We start from the raw sequence: 19,413 nt of genomic DNA, 5'->3' as shown, positions 1-19,413 counted from the left end.
CTACACCATCACAATAAATCCATGTAATATAGTCTACACCATCACAATAAATCCATGTAATATAGTCTACCTACACCATCACAATAAATCCATGTAATATAGTCTACACCATCACAATAAATCCATGTAATATAGTCTACCTACACCATCACAATAAATCCATGTAATATAGTCTACCTACACATCACAATAAATCCATGTGATATAGTCTACACCATCACAATAAATCCATGTAATATAGTGTACCTACACCATCACAATAAATCCATGTAATATAGTCTACACCATCACAATAAATCCATGTAATATAGTCTACACCTTCACAATAAATCCATGTAATATAGTCTACACCATCACAATAAATCCATGTAATATAGTCTACCTACACCATCACAATAAATCCATGTAATATAGTCTACCTACACCATCACAATAAATCCATGTAATATAGTCTACCTACACCATCACAATAAATCCATGTAATATAGTCTACCTACACCATCACAATAAATCCATGTGATATAGTCTACACCATCACAATAAATCCATGTAATATAGTGTACCTACACCATCACAATAAATCCATGTAATATAGTCTACACCATCACAATAAATCCATGTAATATAGTCTACCTACACCATCACAATAAATCCATGTAATATAGTCTACCTACACCATCACAATAAATCCATGTGATATAGTCTACACCATCACAATAAATCCATGTAATATAGTGTACCTACACCATCACAATAAATCCATGTAATATAGTCTACACCATCACAATAAATCCATGTAATATAGTCTACACCTTCACAATAAATCCATGTAATATAGTCTACACCATCACAATAAATCCATGTAATATAGTCTACCTACACCATCACAATAAATCCATGTAATATAGTCTACCTACACCATCACAATAAATCCATGTAATATAGTCTACCTACACCATCACAATAAACCCATGTAATATAGTCTACCTACACCATCACAATAAATCCATGTAATATAGTCTACACCATCACAATAAATCCATGTAATATAGTCTACACCATCACAATAAATCCATGTAATATAGTCTACCTACATCATCACATTAAATCCATGTAATATAGTCTACCTACACCATCACAATAAATCCATGTAATATAGTCTACCTACACCATCACAATAAATCCATGTAATATAGTCTACACCATCACAATAAATCCATGTAATATAGTCTACACCTTCACAATAAATCCATGTAATATAGTCTACCTACACCATCACAATAAATCCATGTAATATAGTCTACACCATCACAATAAATCCATGTAATATAGTCTACACCATCACAATAAATCCATGTAATATAGTCTACCTACACCATCACAATAAATCCATGTAATATAGTCTACCTACACCATCACAATAAATCCATGTAATATAGTCTACCTACACCATCACAATAAATCCATGTAATATAGTCTACACCATCACAATAAATCCATGTAATATAGTCTACACCATCACAATAAATCCATGTAATATAGTCTACACCATCACAATAAATCCATGTAATATAGTCTACACCATCACAATAAATCCATGTAATATAGTCTACCTACACCATCACAATAAATCCATGTAATATAGTCTACACCATCACAATAAATCCATGTAATATAGTCTACCTACACCATCACAATAAATACATGTAATATAGTCTACCTACACCATCACAATAAATCCATGTAATATAGTCTACCTACACCATCACAATAAATCCAATAGTCTACACCTAGCACAGGCAGACAGACTTCTTATTGGATGGTCTAGTGGTAATATTGTTTAGATTGTTTCAGGATATTGATTGACAGGAAGTTCCTCTCACATGTAATTAGTTTTATTGATCCGTGAAGTTATATCTCTGTTATTATGCAAAAACACGTATCGATCTGAAGCTCATCGGTTCGGGACGTTGATACTGTATGTTGACGGTAAAAAAAAAAAAAAAAAGTTTAATTCCAACTCATAGTCCGTTACCATGACGACAGTACGTGTGTCGGCGAATTCACTTCGACGATGACATTATGGGGGAGGACTGGTGGAAAGCATATGCTCGATCTCACACACACACACACACACACACACACACACACACACACACACACACACACACACACACACACACACACACACACACACACACACACACACACACACACACACACACACACACACACACACACACACACACACACACACACACACACACACACACACACACACACACACACACACACACACAGCCTTGTTAGTTCCTCTCTCTCTCCCAGGCTGCGGCGTCATGCTTCCTGAGCAGACCGTTGTCAGAGCACCAGTAAGAATTAACGAGGTGTTGTAGAGCTCCACCATTAATGACATTTTAATCTAAATTGCGATATGGACATGCACACTCTTTCCAAATCGCAAAAGAAAGGCTGCGATATTTGGAGACGACACTGAGCCCGTCTGTAACACTCATTACTGGACCTGACTGGACCTGACAGGACCTGACTGGACCTGACTGACCTGACTGGACCTGACTGGACCTGACTGGACCTGACTGGACCTGACCTGACTGGACCTGACTGGACCTGACTGGACCTGACCTGACTGGACCTGACTGGACCTGACTGGACCTGACAGACCTGACTGGACCTGACTGGACCTGACTGAGCTGACTGGACCTGACTGGACCTGACTGGACCTGACAGGACCTGACTGGACCTGACTGGACCTGACTGGACCTGACTAGACCTGACTGGACCTGACTGGACCTGACTGGACCTGACTGAGCTGACTGGACGTGACGGAGCTCGACAACATTCTGCTAGTGGAACCCCTCGACAACATTCTGCTAGCGGAACCCCTCGACAACATTCTGCTAGCGGAACCCCTCGACAACATTCTGCTAGCGGAACCCCTCGACAACATTCTGCTAGCGGAACCCCTCGACAACATTCTGCTAGCGGAACCCCTCGACAACATTCTGCTAGCGGAACCCCTCGACAACATTCTGCTAGCGGAACCCCTCGACAACATTCTGCTAGCGGAACCCCTCGACAACATTCTGCTAGCGGAACCCCTCGACAACATTCTGCTAGCGGAACCCCTCGACAACAATTCAATAATGTTCTTTAAGAAATAGAAACAGTATGTGTGGAGGTCCTGGGCTGAAGTGGTTACAAGGTACTCTGTGGTTATGAGGCTGGTTGGACCCACTGACAAATGATCTAAAACAAAGTTAGGCGGCTTATGGTAGAGAAATTAACACGTAATTATCTGGCAAAAGTTCTGCTGGACATTCCTGCAGTCAGCATGTCAATTGCACATTCCCTCAACTTGAGACAAGTGACATTTTGTTTTTTGACAAAACTGTACATTTTAGTGGTATTTTATTGTCCCCAGCACAAGGTGCACCTGTGTAGTGACCATGCTGTTTAATCAGCTTCTTGATATGTCACACATGTCAAGTGGATGGATTATCTTGGCACAGGAGAACTGTTCACTAACAGGCATGTAAACAAATGTGTACACAACATTTGAGAGAAATAAGCTTTTTATGCTCATGGAAAATTTCTGGGGTCTTTTTATTTCAGCTCATGAAACATGTGACCGACACTCTACATGTTGTGTTTCTATTATTGTCCAGTGTGCTTAGTCCCCTTTTCATTCGTTGTCATGCCGACAAAACTGCATTCCTCGGGCCCTCTGTATTCCCACCGCCAAATGAGAATGATCATTCTAGTTCTCGGATTCCAACATTTCTGTTCTAGAATCTCAAGTAAAATCTCCTATATGTGATCCGAAAGGTGAAATGTTTTGCCCCTATCGTGCAGCTCTACCTCGGCGTAAGTCTACTTTCCCTTCCGCTGGTTTGTGAGTGTGTCTCAGAGAGAGTGTGTGTGTGTCTCAGAGAGTGTGTGTGTGCGTCTATCTCAGAGAGAGTGTGTGCGTCTCAGAGACTTTATTCTCTCTCTCCTTCACATCTCTCTCTCTGTTCTCTCTCTCCTTCACATCTCTCTCTCTGTTCTCTCTCTCCTTCACATCTCTCTCTGTTCTCTCTCTCCTTCTCATCTCTCTCTCTGTTCTCTCTCTCTCCTTCACATCTCTCTCTCTGTTCTCATCTCTCTCTCTCTGTTCTCTCTCTCTCCTTCACATCTCTCTCTCTGTTCTCTCTCTCTCCTTCACATCTCTCTCTGTTCTCTCTCTCCTTCACATCTCTCTCTCTGTTCTCTCTCTCCTTCACATCTATCTCTGTTCTCTCTCTCTCCTTCACATCTCTCTCTCTGTTCTCTCTCTCCTTCACATCTATCTCTGTTCTCTCTCTCCTTCACATCTCTCTCTCTGTTCTCTCTCTCTCCTTCACATCTCTCTCTCTGTTCTCTCTCTCTCCTTCACATCTCTCTCTGTTCTCTCTCTCCTTCACATCTCTCTCTCTCCTTCACATCTCTCTCTGTTCTCTCTCTCTCCTTCACATCTCTCTCTGTTCTCTCTCTCTCCTTCACATCTCTCTCTCTCCTTCACATCTCTCTCTGTTCTCTCTCTCTCCTTCACATCTCTCTCTCTGTTCTCTCTCTCCTTCACATCTATATATCTCTCCTTCACATCTCTCTCTCTCCTTCACATCTCTCTCTGTTCTCTCTCTCCTTCACATCTCTCTCTCTGTTCTCTCTCTCCTTCACATCTCTCTCTGTTCTCTCTCTCCTTCACATCTCTCTCTCTGTTCTCTCTCTCCTTCACATCTCTCTCTCTGTTCTCTCTCTCCTTCACATCTCTCTCTGTTCTCTCTCTCCTTCACATCTCTCTCTGTTCTCTCTCTCCTTCACATCTCTCTCTCTCTGTTCTCTCTCCCTTTCACATCTCTCTCTCTCTGTTCTCTCTCCCCTTCACATCTCTCTCTCTCTGTTCTCTCTCTCCTTCACATCTCTCTCTCTCTGTTCTCTCTCCTTCACATCTATACATCTCTCTCTCTCTGTTCTCTCTCCCCTTCACATCTCTCTCTGTTCTCTCTCTCCTTCACATCTCTCTCTCTGTTCTCTCTCTCCTTCACATCTCTCTCTCTGTTCTCTCTCTCCTTCACATCTCTCTCTCTGTTCTCTCTCTCCTTCACATCTCTCTCTCTGTTCTCTCTCTCCTTCACATCTCTCTCTCTGTTCTCTCTCCTTCACATCTCTCTCTCTGTTCTCTCTCCCCTTCACATCTCTCTCTCTGTTCTCTCTCTCCTTCACATCTCTCTCTGTTCTCTCTCCCCTTCACATCTCTCTCTCTGTTCTCTCTCCTTCACATCTATACATCTCTCTCTCTCTGTTCTCTCTCCCCTTCACATCTCTCTCTCTCTGTTCTCTCTCCCCTTCACATCTCTCTCTCTCTGTTCTCTCTCCCCTTCACATCTCTCTCTCTCTGTTCTCTCTCCCCTTCACATCTCTCTCTCTCTGTTCTCTCTCTCCTTCACATCTCTCTCTCTCTGTTCTCTCTCCTTCACATCTATACATCTCTCTCTCTCTGTTCTCTCTCCCCTTCACATCTCTCTCTGTTCTCTCTCTCCTTCACATCTCTCTCTCTGTTCTCTCTCTCCTTCACATCTCTCTCTCTGTTCTCTCTCTCCTTCACATCTCTCTCTCTGTTCTCTCTCTCCTTCACATCTCTCTCTCTGTTCTCTCTCCTTCACATCTATACATCTCTCTCTCTCTGTTCTCTCTCCCCTTCACATCTCTCTCTGTTCTCTCTCTCCTTCACATCTCTCTCTGTTCTCTCTCTCCTTCACATCTCTCTCTCTGTTCTCTCTCTCCTTCACATCTCTCTCTCTGTTCTCTCTCTCCTTCACATCTCTCTCTCTGTTCTCTCTCCTTCACATCTATACATCTCTCTCTCTCTGTTCTCTCTCCCCTTCACATCTCTCTCTGTTCTCTCTCTCCTTCACATCTCTCTCTCTGTTCTCTCTCTCCTTCACATCTCTCTCTCTGTTCTCTCTCCTTCACATCTATACATCTCTCTCTCTCTGTTCTCTCTCTCCTTCACATCTCTCTCTCTGTTCTCTCTCTCCTTCACATCTATATATCTCTCTCTGTTCTCTCTCCCCTTCACATCTCTCTCTCATAGAACTGAGGACAGAGAATGTTCTGTCCTCTGAAGACTTGTTACAAGCTTTAAGTGTGAAGTGATTTCATCCCTCTGTGACCAAGAGAAAGTGGTTTTGGTTCAATTCTACTGAATTATTATTATTTTTTTGTTTCATGTTGAAAGATTAAAATCTGTGGTGAGATGAGACCGATGCTGCTGCTCTCCTCTTTAATATGACAGGTGGGTCTCGCGTCCAGAGGAAATCGATTTGACCAGAAAATGTTGCACGTCACTCCCTATGCAAATGAGCTGGCAGATCTCCCACTCCATCTCAGCTCCTGGCAGACAGCGCCAGCTGAACAGGGAGACTCAGCTGTTTCGCTGAATGTAAAGCAATTGACATTGTGCAGTTCAGAGCGCTCTGTACACAACCATGTCAGTCAGGGAACCGGTCCAGAACCGCTATTGGTCCCCTAACTAGAGGAGTTGATATTCAAATGAACATTATAGTTATACACATGCTGCCCTGGCAATATACAGTTTAGTCAAAGCTCTTCCTGTCAGACACAGGTGATATACAGTTTAGTCACAGCTCTTCTTTTCAGACACAGGTGATATACAGTTTAGTCACAGCTCTTCCTGTCAGACACAGGGGATATACAGTTTAGTCACAGCTCTTCCTGTCAGACACAGGGGATATACAGTTTAGTCACAGCTCTTCTTTTCAGACACAGGTGATATACAGTTTAGTCACAGCTCTTCCTGTCAGACACAGGTGATATACATTAGGTAGCCCCGCCTCACATGCGTAGGCAGGCCACACACACACACACACACACACACACACACACACACACACACACACACACACACACACACACACACACACACACACACACACACACACACACACACACACACACACACACACACAACTTCATGCCCCGGCCACAGCTGTGCTCTTGGGATGTCTGAGAGGACATCAGGGCGGATCTTGGCAAGGCCTCCACCAGGCTTCCACTTTTCCTCAAAGGCAAGTCGTGTCCTCCACCTCCTTCCCCTCTCCACCCCTCCTCCTTATCTCCCTGGCGAGCCGTGTCCTCCACCTCCTTCCCCTCTCCACCCCTCCTCCTTATCTCCCTGGCGAGCCGTGTCCTCCACCTCCTTCCCCTCTCCACCCCTCCTCCTTATCTCCCTGGCGAGCCGTGTCCTCCACCTCCTTCCCCTCTCCACCCCTCCTCCTTATCTCCCTGGCCTGAGCCGTGTCCTCCACCTCCTTCCCCTCTCCACCCCTCCTCCTTATCTCCCTGGCGAGCCGTGTCCTCCACCTCCTTCCCCTCTCCACCCCTCCTCCTTATCTCCCCAGCGACCTGGCAAGGTCCTGTACAGATCGTCTGAATAATGAACCGTATAGGAGAGACCTAAACATACATCTCCCTCAGTTAGGGAGACAACGGAGGAATCTCTCTCTCTCTCCCCTCACTCTCTCTCTCTCCACCTCACTCTCTCTCTCTCTCTCCACCTCTCTCTCTCTCTCTCCACCTCTCTCTCTCTCCTCTCTCTCTCGATGCTCTCTCTCTCTCTCTCTCTCTCTCTCTCTCTCTCTCTCTCTCTCTCTCTCTCTCTCTCTCTTTGTTCTCTCTCTCTCTCTAATATCTAATTCTCATCATTAATCTGGAGTTGGTCTCCTCTCTGATCTCTAACAGCTCTCCACTCTTCTGGGAAGGCTCTCCACTTGTTCTTGCTCTCAGCCTCTCACTCTCTTGCTCTCTCTCTGTCATCTCTCTAACATACTCTACATGACCAATAACATTTGTTCACCTGCTCGTCTAATATCTAATTCCAAAATCATGAACATTAATATGGAGTTGGTCTCCTCTCTGCTGCTATAACAGCCTCCACTCTTCTGGGAAGGCTTTCCACTAGATGTTGGGACATTGCTGCTATAACAGCCTCCACTCTTCTGGGAAGGCTTTCCACTAGATGTTGGGACATTGCTGCTATAACAGCCTCCACTCTTCTGGGAAGGCTTTCCACTAGATGTTGGGACATTGCTGCTATAACAGCCTCCACTCTTCTGGGAAGGCTTTCCACTAGATGTAGGAACATTGCTGCTATAACAGCCTCCACTCTTCTGTGAAGGCTTTCCACTAGATGTAGGAACATTGCTGCTATAACAGCCTCCACTCTTCTGGGAAGGCTTTCCACTAGATGTTGGAACATTGCTGCTATAACTCCCTCCACTCTTCTGGGAAGACTTTCCACTAGATGTTGGAACATTGCTGCAGGGACTTGCTTCCATTCAGCCATAAGAGCGTTGTGAGGTTTGGGGCACTGATGTTGGGAGATTAGGCCTGGCTCTCAGTCGGGATTCCAATTCATCCCAAAGGTGTTTGATAGGGTTGATATCAGGGCTCTGTGCAGGCCAGTCACGTTCTTCCACACAGATCTCACGGGGGGCATTGTCATGCTGAAACAGGAAAGGGCCTTCCCCAAACTGCTGCCACAACGTTGGAAGAATGGAATCATCTAGAAGGTCATTGTATGCTGTAGCGTTAAGATTTCCCTTCACTGGAAATAAGGGGCCCAAACCATGAAAATCAGCCCCAGAACATTATTAATCCTCCGCCAAACTTTACAGTTGGCACTATGCAATGGGGCAAGTAGCGTTCTCCTGGCATCCGCCAAACCCAGATTTGTCTGTCGGACTTCCAGATGGTGAAGTGTGAGTCATCACTCCAGAGAACGTGTTTCCACTGCTCCAATGGCTGTGAGCTTTACACCACTCCAGCCGACGCTTGGCGTTGCGCATGGTGATCTTAGGCTTGTGTGTGGCTGCTCGGCCATGGAAACCCATTTCATGAAGCTCCCGACTAACAGTTCTTGTGCTGACGTTGCTTCCAGAGGCAGTTTGGAACTCGGTAGTGAGAGTTGAAACCGAGGACAGATGATTTTTACACACGGTGCGTTTGAGCACTCGGGTGTCCCGTTCTGTGAGCTTGTGTGGCCTGCCACTTCACATGAGCCGTTGTTGCTCCAAGACGTTATCTCTTCACAATAACAGCACTTACAGTTTACCGGGTAGAAATTTGACGGACTGACTTGTTGGAAAGGTGGCATCCTATGAAGGTGCCACGTTGAAAGTCTCTGAGCTCTTCAGTAAGGCCCATTCTACTACCAATGTTTGTCTATGGAGATTTCATGGCTGTGTGCTCGATTTTATACACCTGTCACCCACGGGTATGGCTGAAATAGCCGAATCGACTCATTTGAAGGGGCGTTCCCATACTGCTGTATATATAGTGTACCTTGTCTCTTTTCTTGTTTAGGAGAAACACTGTCAATGTCTCGGCTGTCACTTTATCTCCCCCTTGCTTCTGACATGTCGTTGTCTGTGAAATATACTTGTTCCATTCGTTTCCTATCCCAGTTTCTCTACTGTTTTATCATGTGTAATAATGGCCTCTCGGTTTCTCTACTGTTTTATCATGTGTAATAATGGCCTCCCAGTTTCTCTACTGTTTTATCATGTGTAATAATGGCCTCCCAGTTTCTCTACTGTTTTATCATGTGTAATAATGGCCTCCTAGTTTCTCTACTGTTTTATCATGTGTAATAATGGCCTCCCAGTTTCTCTACTGTTTTATCATGTGTAATAATGGCCTCCCAGTTTCTCTACTGTTTTATCATGTGTAATAATGGCCTCCTAGTTTCTCTACTGTTTTATCATGTGTAATAATGGCCTCCCAGTTTCTCTACTGTTTTATCATGTGTAATAATGGCCTCCTAGTTTCTCTACTGTTTTATCATGTGTAATAATGGCCTCCCAGTTTCTCTACTGTTTTATTATGTGTAATAATGGCCTCCCAGTTTCTCTACTGTTTTATCATGTGTAATAATGGCCTCCTAGTTTCTCTACTGTTTTATTATGTGTAATAATGGCCTCCCAGTTTCTCTACTGTTTTATCATGTGTAATAATGGCCTCCCGGTTTCTCTACTGTTTTATCATGTGTAATAATGGCCTCCCGGTTTCTCTACTGTTTTATCATGTGTAATAATGGCCTCTCAGTTTCTCTACTGTTTTATCATGTGTAATAATGGCCTCTCAGTTTCTCTACTGTTTTATCATGTGTAATAATGGCCTCCCAGTTTCTCTACTGATTTATCATGTGTAATAATGGCCTCCCAGTTTCTCTACTGATTTATCATGTGTAATAATGGTTTTTCAGCAGAACATTCCACATCACGTCTAAAGGGCAAACGTCTCCAGACTAAATTGCATTTTGACACAACACATTGACTTACATGAGGAACGGATGTTACGCCATGCGAGCGTAGATGTACCGTGTTCACCTGACAGCCCTGGGCTGTTCCTGTTTGGACTGTTCCTGTTTGGACTGTTCCTGTTTGGGCTGCTGACATTTCTGACAGAGCGGGACTGTGTTTCTAACGTAGCGTGACGACACAAACATTAGAATCTCTGCTTTGGGGTTTTGGAGAAGAAAAACCATCTATCTGCTCTGATTTAAAAACCCCATTGGACCGGAGACAGTCTGTCCACATTCTACCAGCTGTTCCACTCGGTATCAGACGTTTACATTACTCAATGTACGTTTACAACTCAATGTACGTTTACAACTCAATGTACGTTTACAAGTCAATGTACGTTTACAAGTCAATGTACGTTTACAACTCAATGTACGTTTACAATGTTAAGTTACTGCTTCTTCATATAACAGTTTACCACAGGACATCAGAGAGCCTAACCATAGTCCTTGTGCGATTTTTAAAAACCTCATCTCCAAAACAGAAACGTTTCAAGAAATTGAAATAATGGCCGTATTTTCCCGTTAACAAAAAATACAATTATGCAACTTCAGTATGTCTGCCGGTGAATGAAAGCCAGGCTACAGTTACTACGTTGTACTAGATACTACTGCTACATGAGTCATATGAAATAGTCAAGTGTAGAGGTCGTCATGGCTCCCGAGTGGCGCAGCGGTCTACTGCACTGCATCTCAGTGCTAGAGGCGTTACTACAGACCCTGGTTTGAATCCAGGCCGTATCACAGCGGTCTAATACACTGCATCTCAGTGCTAGAGGGGTCACTACAGACCCTGGTTCGAATCCAGGCCGTATCACAGCGGTCTACTGCACTGCATCTCAGTGCTAGAGGCGTTACTACAGACCCTGGTTTGAATCCAGGCCGTATCACAGCGGTCTAATACACTGCATCTCAGTGCTAGAGGGGTCACTACAGACCCTGGTTCGAATCCAGGCCGTATCACAGCGGTCTACTGCACTGCATCTCAGTGCTAGAGGCGTTACTACAGACCCTGGTTCGAATCCAGGCCGTATCACAGCGGTCTAATACACTGCATCACAGTGCTAGAGGCGTCACTACAGACCCTGGTTCGAATCCAGGCCGTATCACAGCGGTCTAATACACTGCATCTCAGTGCTAGAGGGGTCACTACAGACCCTGGTTCGAATTCAGGCCGTATCACAGCGGTCTACTGCACTGCATCTCAGTGCTAGAGGCGTTACTACAGACCCTGGTTTGAATCCAGGCCGTATCACAGCGGTCTAATACACTGCATCTCAGTGCTAGAGGGGTCACTACAGACCCTGGTTCGAATCCAGGCCGTATCACAGCGGTCTACTGCACTGCATCTCAGTGCTAGAGGCGTTACTCAGACCCTGGTTCGAATCCAGGCCGTATCACAGCGGTCTAATACACTGCATCACAGTGCTAGAGGCGTCACTACAGACCCTGGTTCGAATCCAGGCCGTATCACAGCGGTCTACTGCACTGCATCTTAGTGCTAGAGGCGTTACTACAGACCCTGGTTCGAATCCAGGCCGTATCACAGCGGTCTAATATACTGCATCTCAGTGCTAGAGGGTCACTACAGACCCTGGTTCAAATCCAGGCTTTATCACAGCGGTCTAATACACTGCATCTCAGTCCAAAGGGGTCACTACAGACCCTGGTTCGAATCCAGGCCGTATCACAGCGGTCTAATACACTGCATCTCAGTGCTAGAGTCGTCACTTCAGACACGCTGGTTCGAATCCAGGCCGTATCTCAGCGGTCTAATACACTGCATCTCAGTGCTAGAGTCGTCCTACAGACACCCTGGTTCGAATCCAGGCCGTATCACAGCGGTCTAACTACACTGCATCTCAGTGCTAGAGTCGTCACTACAGACACCCTGGTTAATCCAGGCCCTGGCATCAACTCAGCGGTCTAATCACTGCATCTCAGTGCTAGAGTCGTCACTTCAGACACCCTGGTTCAATCCAGGCTGTACCTCACAGCTTTAAGTGTCGAGTGGTCTAACCACTTCCTCATATTACTGCTGGAGATAATGTATCTATGAAGGGTAATGATAAGGTAAGGGTTCTTCCAGGACATCCTGCTAAGCACGAGGGTCAACTGCCTTTAGCTCAGGTGTAAAGGACGTCCCTCTCCTTGCTCAGCTACGACCACTTCCTCCCACGTCCTCCTTATTCAGACTGTTCCTGGCACCAACTCAGAGGACCTCTCCTTGCTCAGCTACGACCACTTCCTCCTTATTCAGACTGTACCTGGCACCAACTCAGAGGACCTCTGCTTTACAAAAACACGTGACAACACCTTCCTCGAGTGTCTTATCTGATCGCTCCATCTCAGAAGCTAATGAGGGACACTTAAGGCTGAGGAGCACGCTTCTCTTGCACACACACAGACACACACAGACACACACAGAGAGAGACACACACACACACACAGAGAGAGCTGCCACTAACATGTACACCAGCCTGTCTAGCTCTGTATCTAGCTAGTCATCTCCTGCTAAGGGAAGTAATTAAGTCGTTTTGGGAGGAGATTTGTCTGTTTTAATCCCCTTCCTGGACTGCAGCCAATTGTGCTGTGACACACACACACACACACACACACACACACACACACACACACACACACACACACACACACACACACACACACACACACACACACACACACACACACACACACACACACACACACACACACACACACACACACACACACACACACACACACACACGGTATTGTCATCTCAGCACTGTAGGACAGCCAGGTAATAAGAACTGAAGAGAGAGGGGTTTTGTTTTCCTGTAGTGAATTGCCATGATGGATCTGAAGCAGTGGCTCAATAAAACACTAACCCTGTTGTTGTGATTACATGATATCACCTGACTGGCTCGTCAAACCACTTCGGACAAATTGAGCCAGATGATTGGTTGGTCCTCTAGATTTAGTTGTTGTTGTTGATATCTAAAGAAATCACCTGACTGGCTCGTCAAACCACTTCGGACAAATTGAGCCAGATGATTGGTTGGTCCTCTAGATTTAGTTATTTTGATATCCCCCCAGACAAGGATGTGGTCCCTTTTTAAAGAGCCCAGTCAGTACTCTGACTTCTCTGTGACAGATACAGTGGCTAGATAGATGCTAGACTGTTGTCGTCGTCTCCCCCCATCCCGTTTAGTACCCTTGGGTTTGTTTGGATGTTATTCTCTAAAGATCAGTATGACAGGGAACGTGTGCTGAACAGACCTCCTATAAGGGGACTTCCTCACATCCCCTTTATCTGCTGTTCTGTTCCATTGTCTTCGATAGATACAATCTAGATGGACCAGTCCATTTAGTTCTGAATCAGAGCTCCACTATTCCACCAATACAACCTAGATGGACTAGTTTAGTAGTTCTGAATCAGAGCTCCACTATTCCACCAATACAACCTAGATGGACCAGTCCATTTAGTTCTGAATCAGAGCTCCACTATTCCACCAATACAACCTAGATGGACTAGTTTAGTAGTTCTGAATCAGAGCTCCACTATTCCACCAATACAACCTAGATGGACTAGTTTAGTAGTTCTGAATCAGAGCTCCACTATTCCACCAATACAACCTAGATGGACCAGTCCATTTAGTTCTGAATCAGAGCTCCACTATTCCACCAATACAACCTAGATGGACCAGTCTAGTAGTTCTGAATCAGAGCTCCACTATTCCACCAATACAATCTAGATGGACTAGTTTAGTAGTTCTGAATCAGAGCTCCACTATTCCACCAATACAACCTAGATGGACTAGTTTAGTAGTTCTGAATCAGAGCTCCACTATTCCACCAATACAACCTAGATGGACTAGTCCATTTAGTTCTGAATCAGAGCTCCACTATTCCACCAATACAACCTAGATGGACTAGTTTAGTAGTTCTGAATCAGAGCTCCACTATTCCACCAATACAACCTAGATGGACTAGTTTAGTAGTTCTGAATCAGAGCTCCACTATTCCACCAATACAACCTAGATGGACTAGTTTAGTAGTTCTGAATCAGAGCTCCACTATTCCAGCAATACAATCTAGATGGACTAGTTTAGTAGTTCTGAATCAGAGCTCCACTATTCCACCAATACAATCTAGATGGACTAGTTTAGTAGTTCTGAATCAGAGCTCCACTATTCCACCAATACAACCTAGATGGACTAGTTTAGTAGTTCTGAATCAGAGCTCCACTATTCCACCAATACAACCTAGATGGACTAGTCCATTTAGTTCTGAATCAGAGCTCCACTATTCCACCAATACAACCTAGATGGACTAGTTTAGTAGTTCTGAATCAGAGCTCCACTATTCCACCAATACAACCTAGATGGACTAGTTTAGTAGTTCTGAATCAGAGCTCCACTATTCCACCAATACAATCTAGATGGACTAGTTTAGTAGTTCTGAATCAGAGCTCCACTATTCCACCAATACAACCTAGATGGACTAGTTTAGTAGTTCTGAATCAGAGCTCCACTATTCCACCAATACAATCTAGATGGACCAGTCCATTTAGTTCTGAATCAGAGCTCCACTATTCCACCAATACAACCTAGATGGACTAGTTTAGTAGTTCTGAATCAGAGCTCCACTATTCCACCAATACAACCTAGATGGACCAGTCTAGTAGTTCTGAATCAGAGCTCCACTATTCCACCAATACAACCTAGATGGACTAGTTTAGTAGTTCTGAATCAGAGCTCCACTATTCCACCAATACAACCTAGATGGACTAGTTTAGTAGTTCTGAATCAGAGCTCCACTATTCCACCAATACAACCTAGATGGACCTGAATCAGTCCATATTCCAGTGGACTCTGAATCAGAGCTCCACTATTCCACCAATACAACCTAGATGGACTAGTCTAGTAGTTCTGAATCAGAGCTCCACTATTCCACCAATACAACCTAGATGGACCAGTCCATTTAGTTCAGAATCAGAGCTCCACTATTCCACGGTCATCTCACAGGCTTTTCTACTGTATGTGAAACACACCGTGACCACAGGATTCATCATATCTGAGTGATTCATAATGTGATGCTGCTGGGTCTTCCATGGTTCCTCTCGCACTTCTACTACAGCGTTCTTCAATACTCCATGCTGATTGGCTAGGAGGGTATATTCTAGAGCGTTGATTCATTTCAGATATATAGACAGTTGGACAAGATATTGGACACCACCTGAAGTAGTTAAACTTAAATATTACAGCAACACATCACTACCCAGTCTCTCATGTTAACTAGTATAACTAGTCCACTGATCACCATCACTACCCAGTATCTCATGTTAACCAGTATAACTAGTCCCCTGATCACCGTCACTACCCAGTCTCATGTTAAATAGTATAACTAGTCCCCTGATCACTACCCAGTCTCTCATGTTAACCAGTATAACTAGTCCCCTGATCACCATCTCAGTTAACCAGTATAACTCCCCTCATCAGTTAACCAGCTCCTAATACTAGTCCCCACATCAGATCACCATCTCTGTGGGCCTCTCCTTTCTCCAGCTCCTGTAATACTCCCAGTAGGTTGTAGGACCCAGTCAGATATGTGAGTATAGCCTGGGCCTCTCCCTTCTCCAGCTCCTGTAATACTCCCAGTAGGTTGTAGGACCCACACATCAGATAGATAGTGATAGTATAGCCTCCTTACCCCTCTCTGTGGGCCTCTCCCTTCTCCAGCTCCTGTATAACTCCCAGTAGGACCTTGATGGTCTCCTGGCTGGAGGAGATCAGGTTCTCCATGGCCTGAAGCTGTGATTTCACGTCCTCTCCTCCCTCCCCTTTCTGAGTCAGTACCGGTACTATCTGCTTACAGGCCCCCCCGGGGTTAACTCCCCCCGTAGTCGCTACGGTCGCTGGTTCGACCCCGCTACTCCTACAGCCCAGCGCCTCCCCCGTGGTCCGGGCCGACATCGTCTGTGGCGAGAACGTCTGTGATGAGAACGTTGCCGGTTCATGACACTGTGCCTGAGTAGTGCAGCCAGCGGCCCGCGGGAGAGTCTGAGACTGTAGTCCATTGAGCTCCAGTCCCTTCATTCGTTTGCTCCGTGCTGTCGGGCTCTCCAGACACTCCACCTGGGTCAGAGAGTTCCAGGAGATGGGACCGGTCACCTTGGAGACTGAGGAAGCCCCTCTCATGTCCCCCGGCAGAGTCCTGCTAGAGCCTGGCTCCTCAGAGTAGAGCAGCTGCCGTTTACCGGCCAGACGGTCCGAGGAGTCCAGTTCCCTGTGTTCTAGTCCTTCCAGGGGGTTGGACTCCACGCTGCAGATCTGGTAGCCGGTGGCCTGTGGGTTGGAGTCGGGCGTGTTGGAGGGAGAGGGGCCGTCTGTGAGCATCAGACAGTCAGAGTAGAGGACGTCGTCTGTACAGTGCTTCTCCACCGTAGCTATGCACTCCGTAGTATGCATCAAGGCTCTGGTTCTCTGTACTACTCCTCCTCCTCCTCCTCCGCAGGCGCCCCTGTCCCCTAAACTCTCCACAGCTCTGGTTCTCTGTCCTCCTCCTCCTCCACCGCAGGCGCCCCTGTCCCCTAAACTCTCCACAGCTCTGGTTCTCTGTCCTCCTCCTCCACCGCAGGCGCCCCTGTCCCCTAAACTCTCCACAGCTCTGGTTCTCTGTCCTCCTCCTCCACCGCAGGCGCCCCTGTCCCCTAAACTCTCCACAGCTCTGGAGTGCTTGCCGTCGATGACAAACCCATTGTTGTGGCCCTTGTCTCTCTCCACATGCTTGGTGTGGCTGTGGCCCTTCTTCCTCTCCATGGGAAAGGTCTTGTAACGGCTCCTGAGGTCCGGGGAGGTCTGGACCCCTGTGCTCTTGGTGACGTTGGGGATGGAGCGCCGAGCGGGCACTGTCATGTACTTGCGGTACGCCACCTTGGGGGGGAAAACGGTTTAGTGTTTAGAAAAAGGTGGTTTCACTTCACACGCCGACACATTACAGAGTAAACAACAACAACAACAACAACATTGGGACCTGGGGAGGGCTGCTCATTTAGGCTGTTACCGTAGTGCTTCACAGCTGATTCAAATCAGGAACTCATGATGAAATAATAAGCCTAACGTCCAGCCCTCGGAGTCCCCAGGACCGTGTGTGCCTGACGTCCAGCCCTCGGAGTCCCCAGGACCGTGTGTGCCTGACGTCCAGCCCTCGGAGTCCCCAGGACCGTGTGTGCCTGACGTCCAGCCCTCGGAGTCCCCAGGACCGTGTGTGCCTGACGTCCAGCCCTCGGAGTCCCCAGGACCGTGTGTGCCTGACGTCCAGCCCTCGGAGTCCCCAGGACCGTGTGTGCCTGACGCCCAGCCCTCGCCCTCGAGTCCCCAGGACCGTGTGTGCCTGACGTCCAGCCCTCGGAGTCCCCAGGACCGTGTGTGCCTGACGTCCAGCCCTCGGAGCCCTCCCCAGGACCGTGTGTGCCTGACGTCCAGCCCTCGGAGTCCCCAGGACCGTGTGTGCCTGACGTCCAGCCCTCGGAGTCCCCAGGACCGTGTGTGCCTGACGTCCAGCCCTCGGAGTCCCCAGGACCGTGTGTGCCTGACGTCCAGCCCTCGGAGTCCCCAGGACCGTGTGTGCCTGACGTCCAGCCCTCGGAGTCCCCAGGACCGTGTGTGCCTGACGTCCAGCCCTCGGAGTCCCCAGGACCGTGTGTGCCTGACGGACCGTCCCAGCCCTCGGAGTCCCCAGGACCGTGTGTGCCTGACGTCCAGCCCTCGGAGTCCCCAGGACCGTGTGTGCCTGACGTCCAGCCCTCGGAGTCCCCAGGACCGTGTGTGCCTGACGTCCAGCCCTCGGAGTCCCCAGGACCGTGTGTGCCTGACGTCCAGCCCTCGGAGTCCCCAGGACCGTGTGTGCCTGACGTCCAGCCCTCGGAGTCCCCAGGACCGTGTGTGCCTGACGTCCAGCCCTCGGAGTCCCCAGGACCGTGTGTGCCTGACGTCCAGCCCTCGGAGTCCCCAGGACCGTGTGTGCCTGACGTCCAGCCCTCGGAGTCCCCAGGACCGTGTGTGCCTGACGTCCAGCCCTCGGAGTCCCCAGGACCGTGTGTGCCTGACGTCCAGCCCTCGGAGTCCCCAGGACCGTGTGTGCCTGACGTCCAGCCCTCGGAGTCCCCAGGACCGTGTGTGCCTGACGTCCAGCCCTCGGAGTCCCCAGGACCGTGTGTCTTATATTCCACTGGTCGTAGTACAGTAATACATTCATACATGTTCCCCCGAACCAAAGGGAGGGTTGGTTACACACCTTGTAGGAGCCTGGCTTGCCCCCCTTCCCGGCCTTCTGTAGAGCTGCCTCCCTCTGCTCGTTCTGCGCCTCGCAGATGTCCTTGAATCTCACCTGGAGGGCCTTGTTTCTCTTCCGTACCTACGATACAACTTTAATGTCATATTTAAAACATTGGTCTTTTTTTTGCAATCTTGATGTTGTTCTCGATTACACACACACACACACACACACACACACACACACACACACACACACACACACACACACACACACACACACACACACACACACACACACACACACACACACACACACACACACACACACACACACACACACACACACACACACACACACACACACCTGCTGCTGTGACCTGCTGGTGGTGTCCAGGAAGGAGTATTTGACCTCCAGGGCCAGCGAGGCGGAAGGGGAGGGGGTGGGCGCCACCTCTGAGTCCGACTCGGAGTTGGTGAGCATGCTTTTATCTCCCTCCGCCTTGCTCACCATGGTTCCTGAGAGAGAGAGAGAGAGAGAGAGAGAGAGAGAGAGAGAGAGAGAGAGAGAGAGAGAGAGAGAGAGAGAGAGAGAGAGAGAGAGAGAGAGAGAGAGAGAGAGAGAGAGAGAGAGAGAGAGAGAGAGAGAGAGAGAGAGAGAGAGAGAGAGAGAGAGAGAGAGAGAGAGAGAGAGAGAGAGAGAGAGAGAGAGAGAGAGAGAGAGAGAGAGAG

General features: G+C 47.3%; 1 protein-coding gene across 1 annotated transcript in view; it reads right to left on the bottom strand.

Moving 5' to 3' along the window:
- LOC124024209 (inhibitory synaptic factor 2A-like) overlaps positions 1 to 19,195 on the bottom strand; it is a 43,685-nt gene extending 24,490 nt beyond the window's left edge. Inside the window, exons 1-3 of the mRNA XM_046338208.1 lie at positions 19,049 to 19,195; positions 18,704 to 18,823; positions 16,118 to 17,340 (exon numbers count right to left, since the gene is read on the bottom strand). Coding sequence (XP_046194164.1) covers positions 16,118 to 17,340; positions 18,704 to 18,823; positions 19,049 to 19,195 — 1,490 coding nt within the window. The remainder of the gene's footprint in view (positions 1 to 16,117; positions 17,341 to 18,703; positions 18,824 to 19,048) is intronic.
- Positions 19,196 to 19,413: the final 218 nt, after the last annotated feature.

Source organism: Oncorhynchus gorbuscha, unplaced genomic scaffold, assembly GCF_021184085.1.
Source record: "Oncorhynchus gorbuscha isolate QuinsamMale2020 ecotype Even-year unplaced genomic scaffold, OgorEven_v1.0 Un_scaffold_1785, whole genome shotgun sequence".
Taxonomy (NCBI): domain Eukaryota; kingdom Metazoa; phylum Chordata; class Actinopteri; order Salmoniformes; family Salmonidae; genus Oncorhynchus; species Oncorhynchus gorbuscha.
Note: the sequence above shows the minus strand (reverse complement) of the source record. Positions and strands in the feature narration are given on the sequence as shown.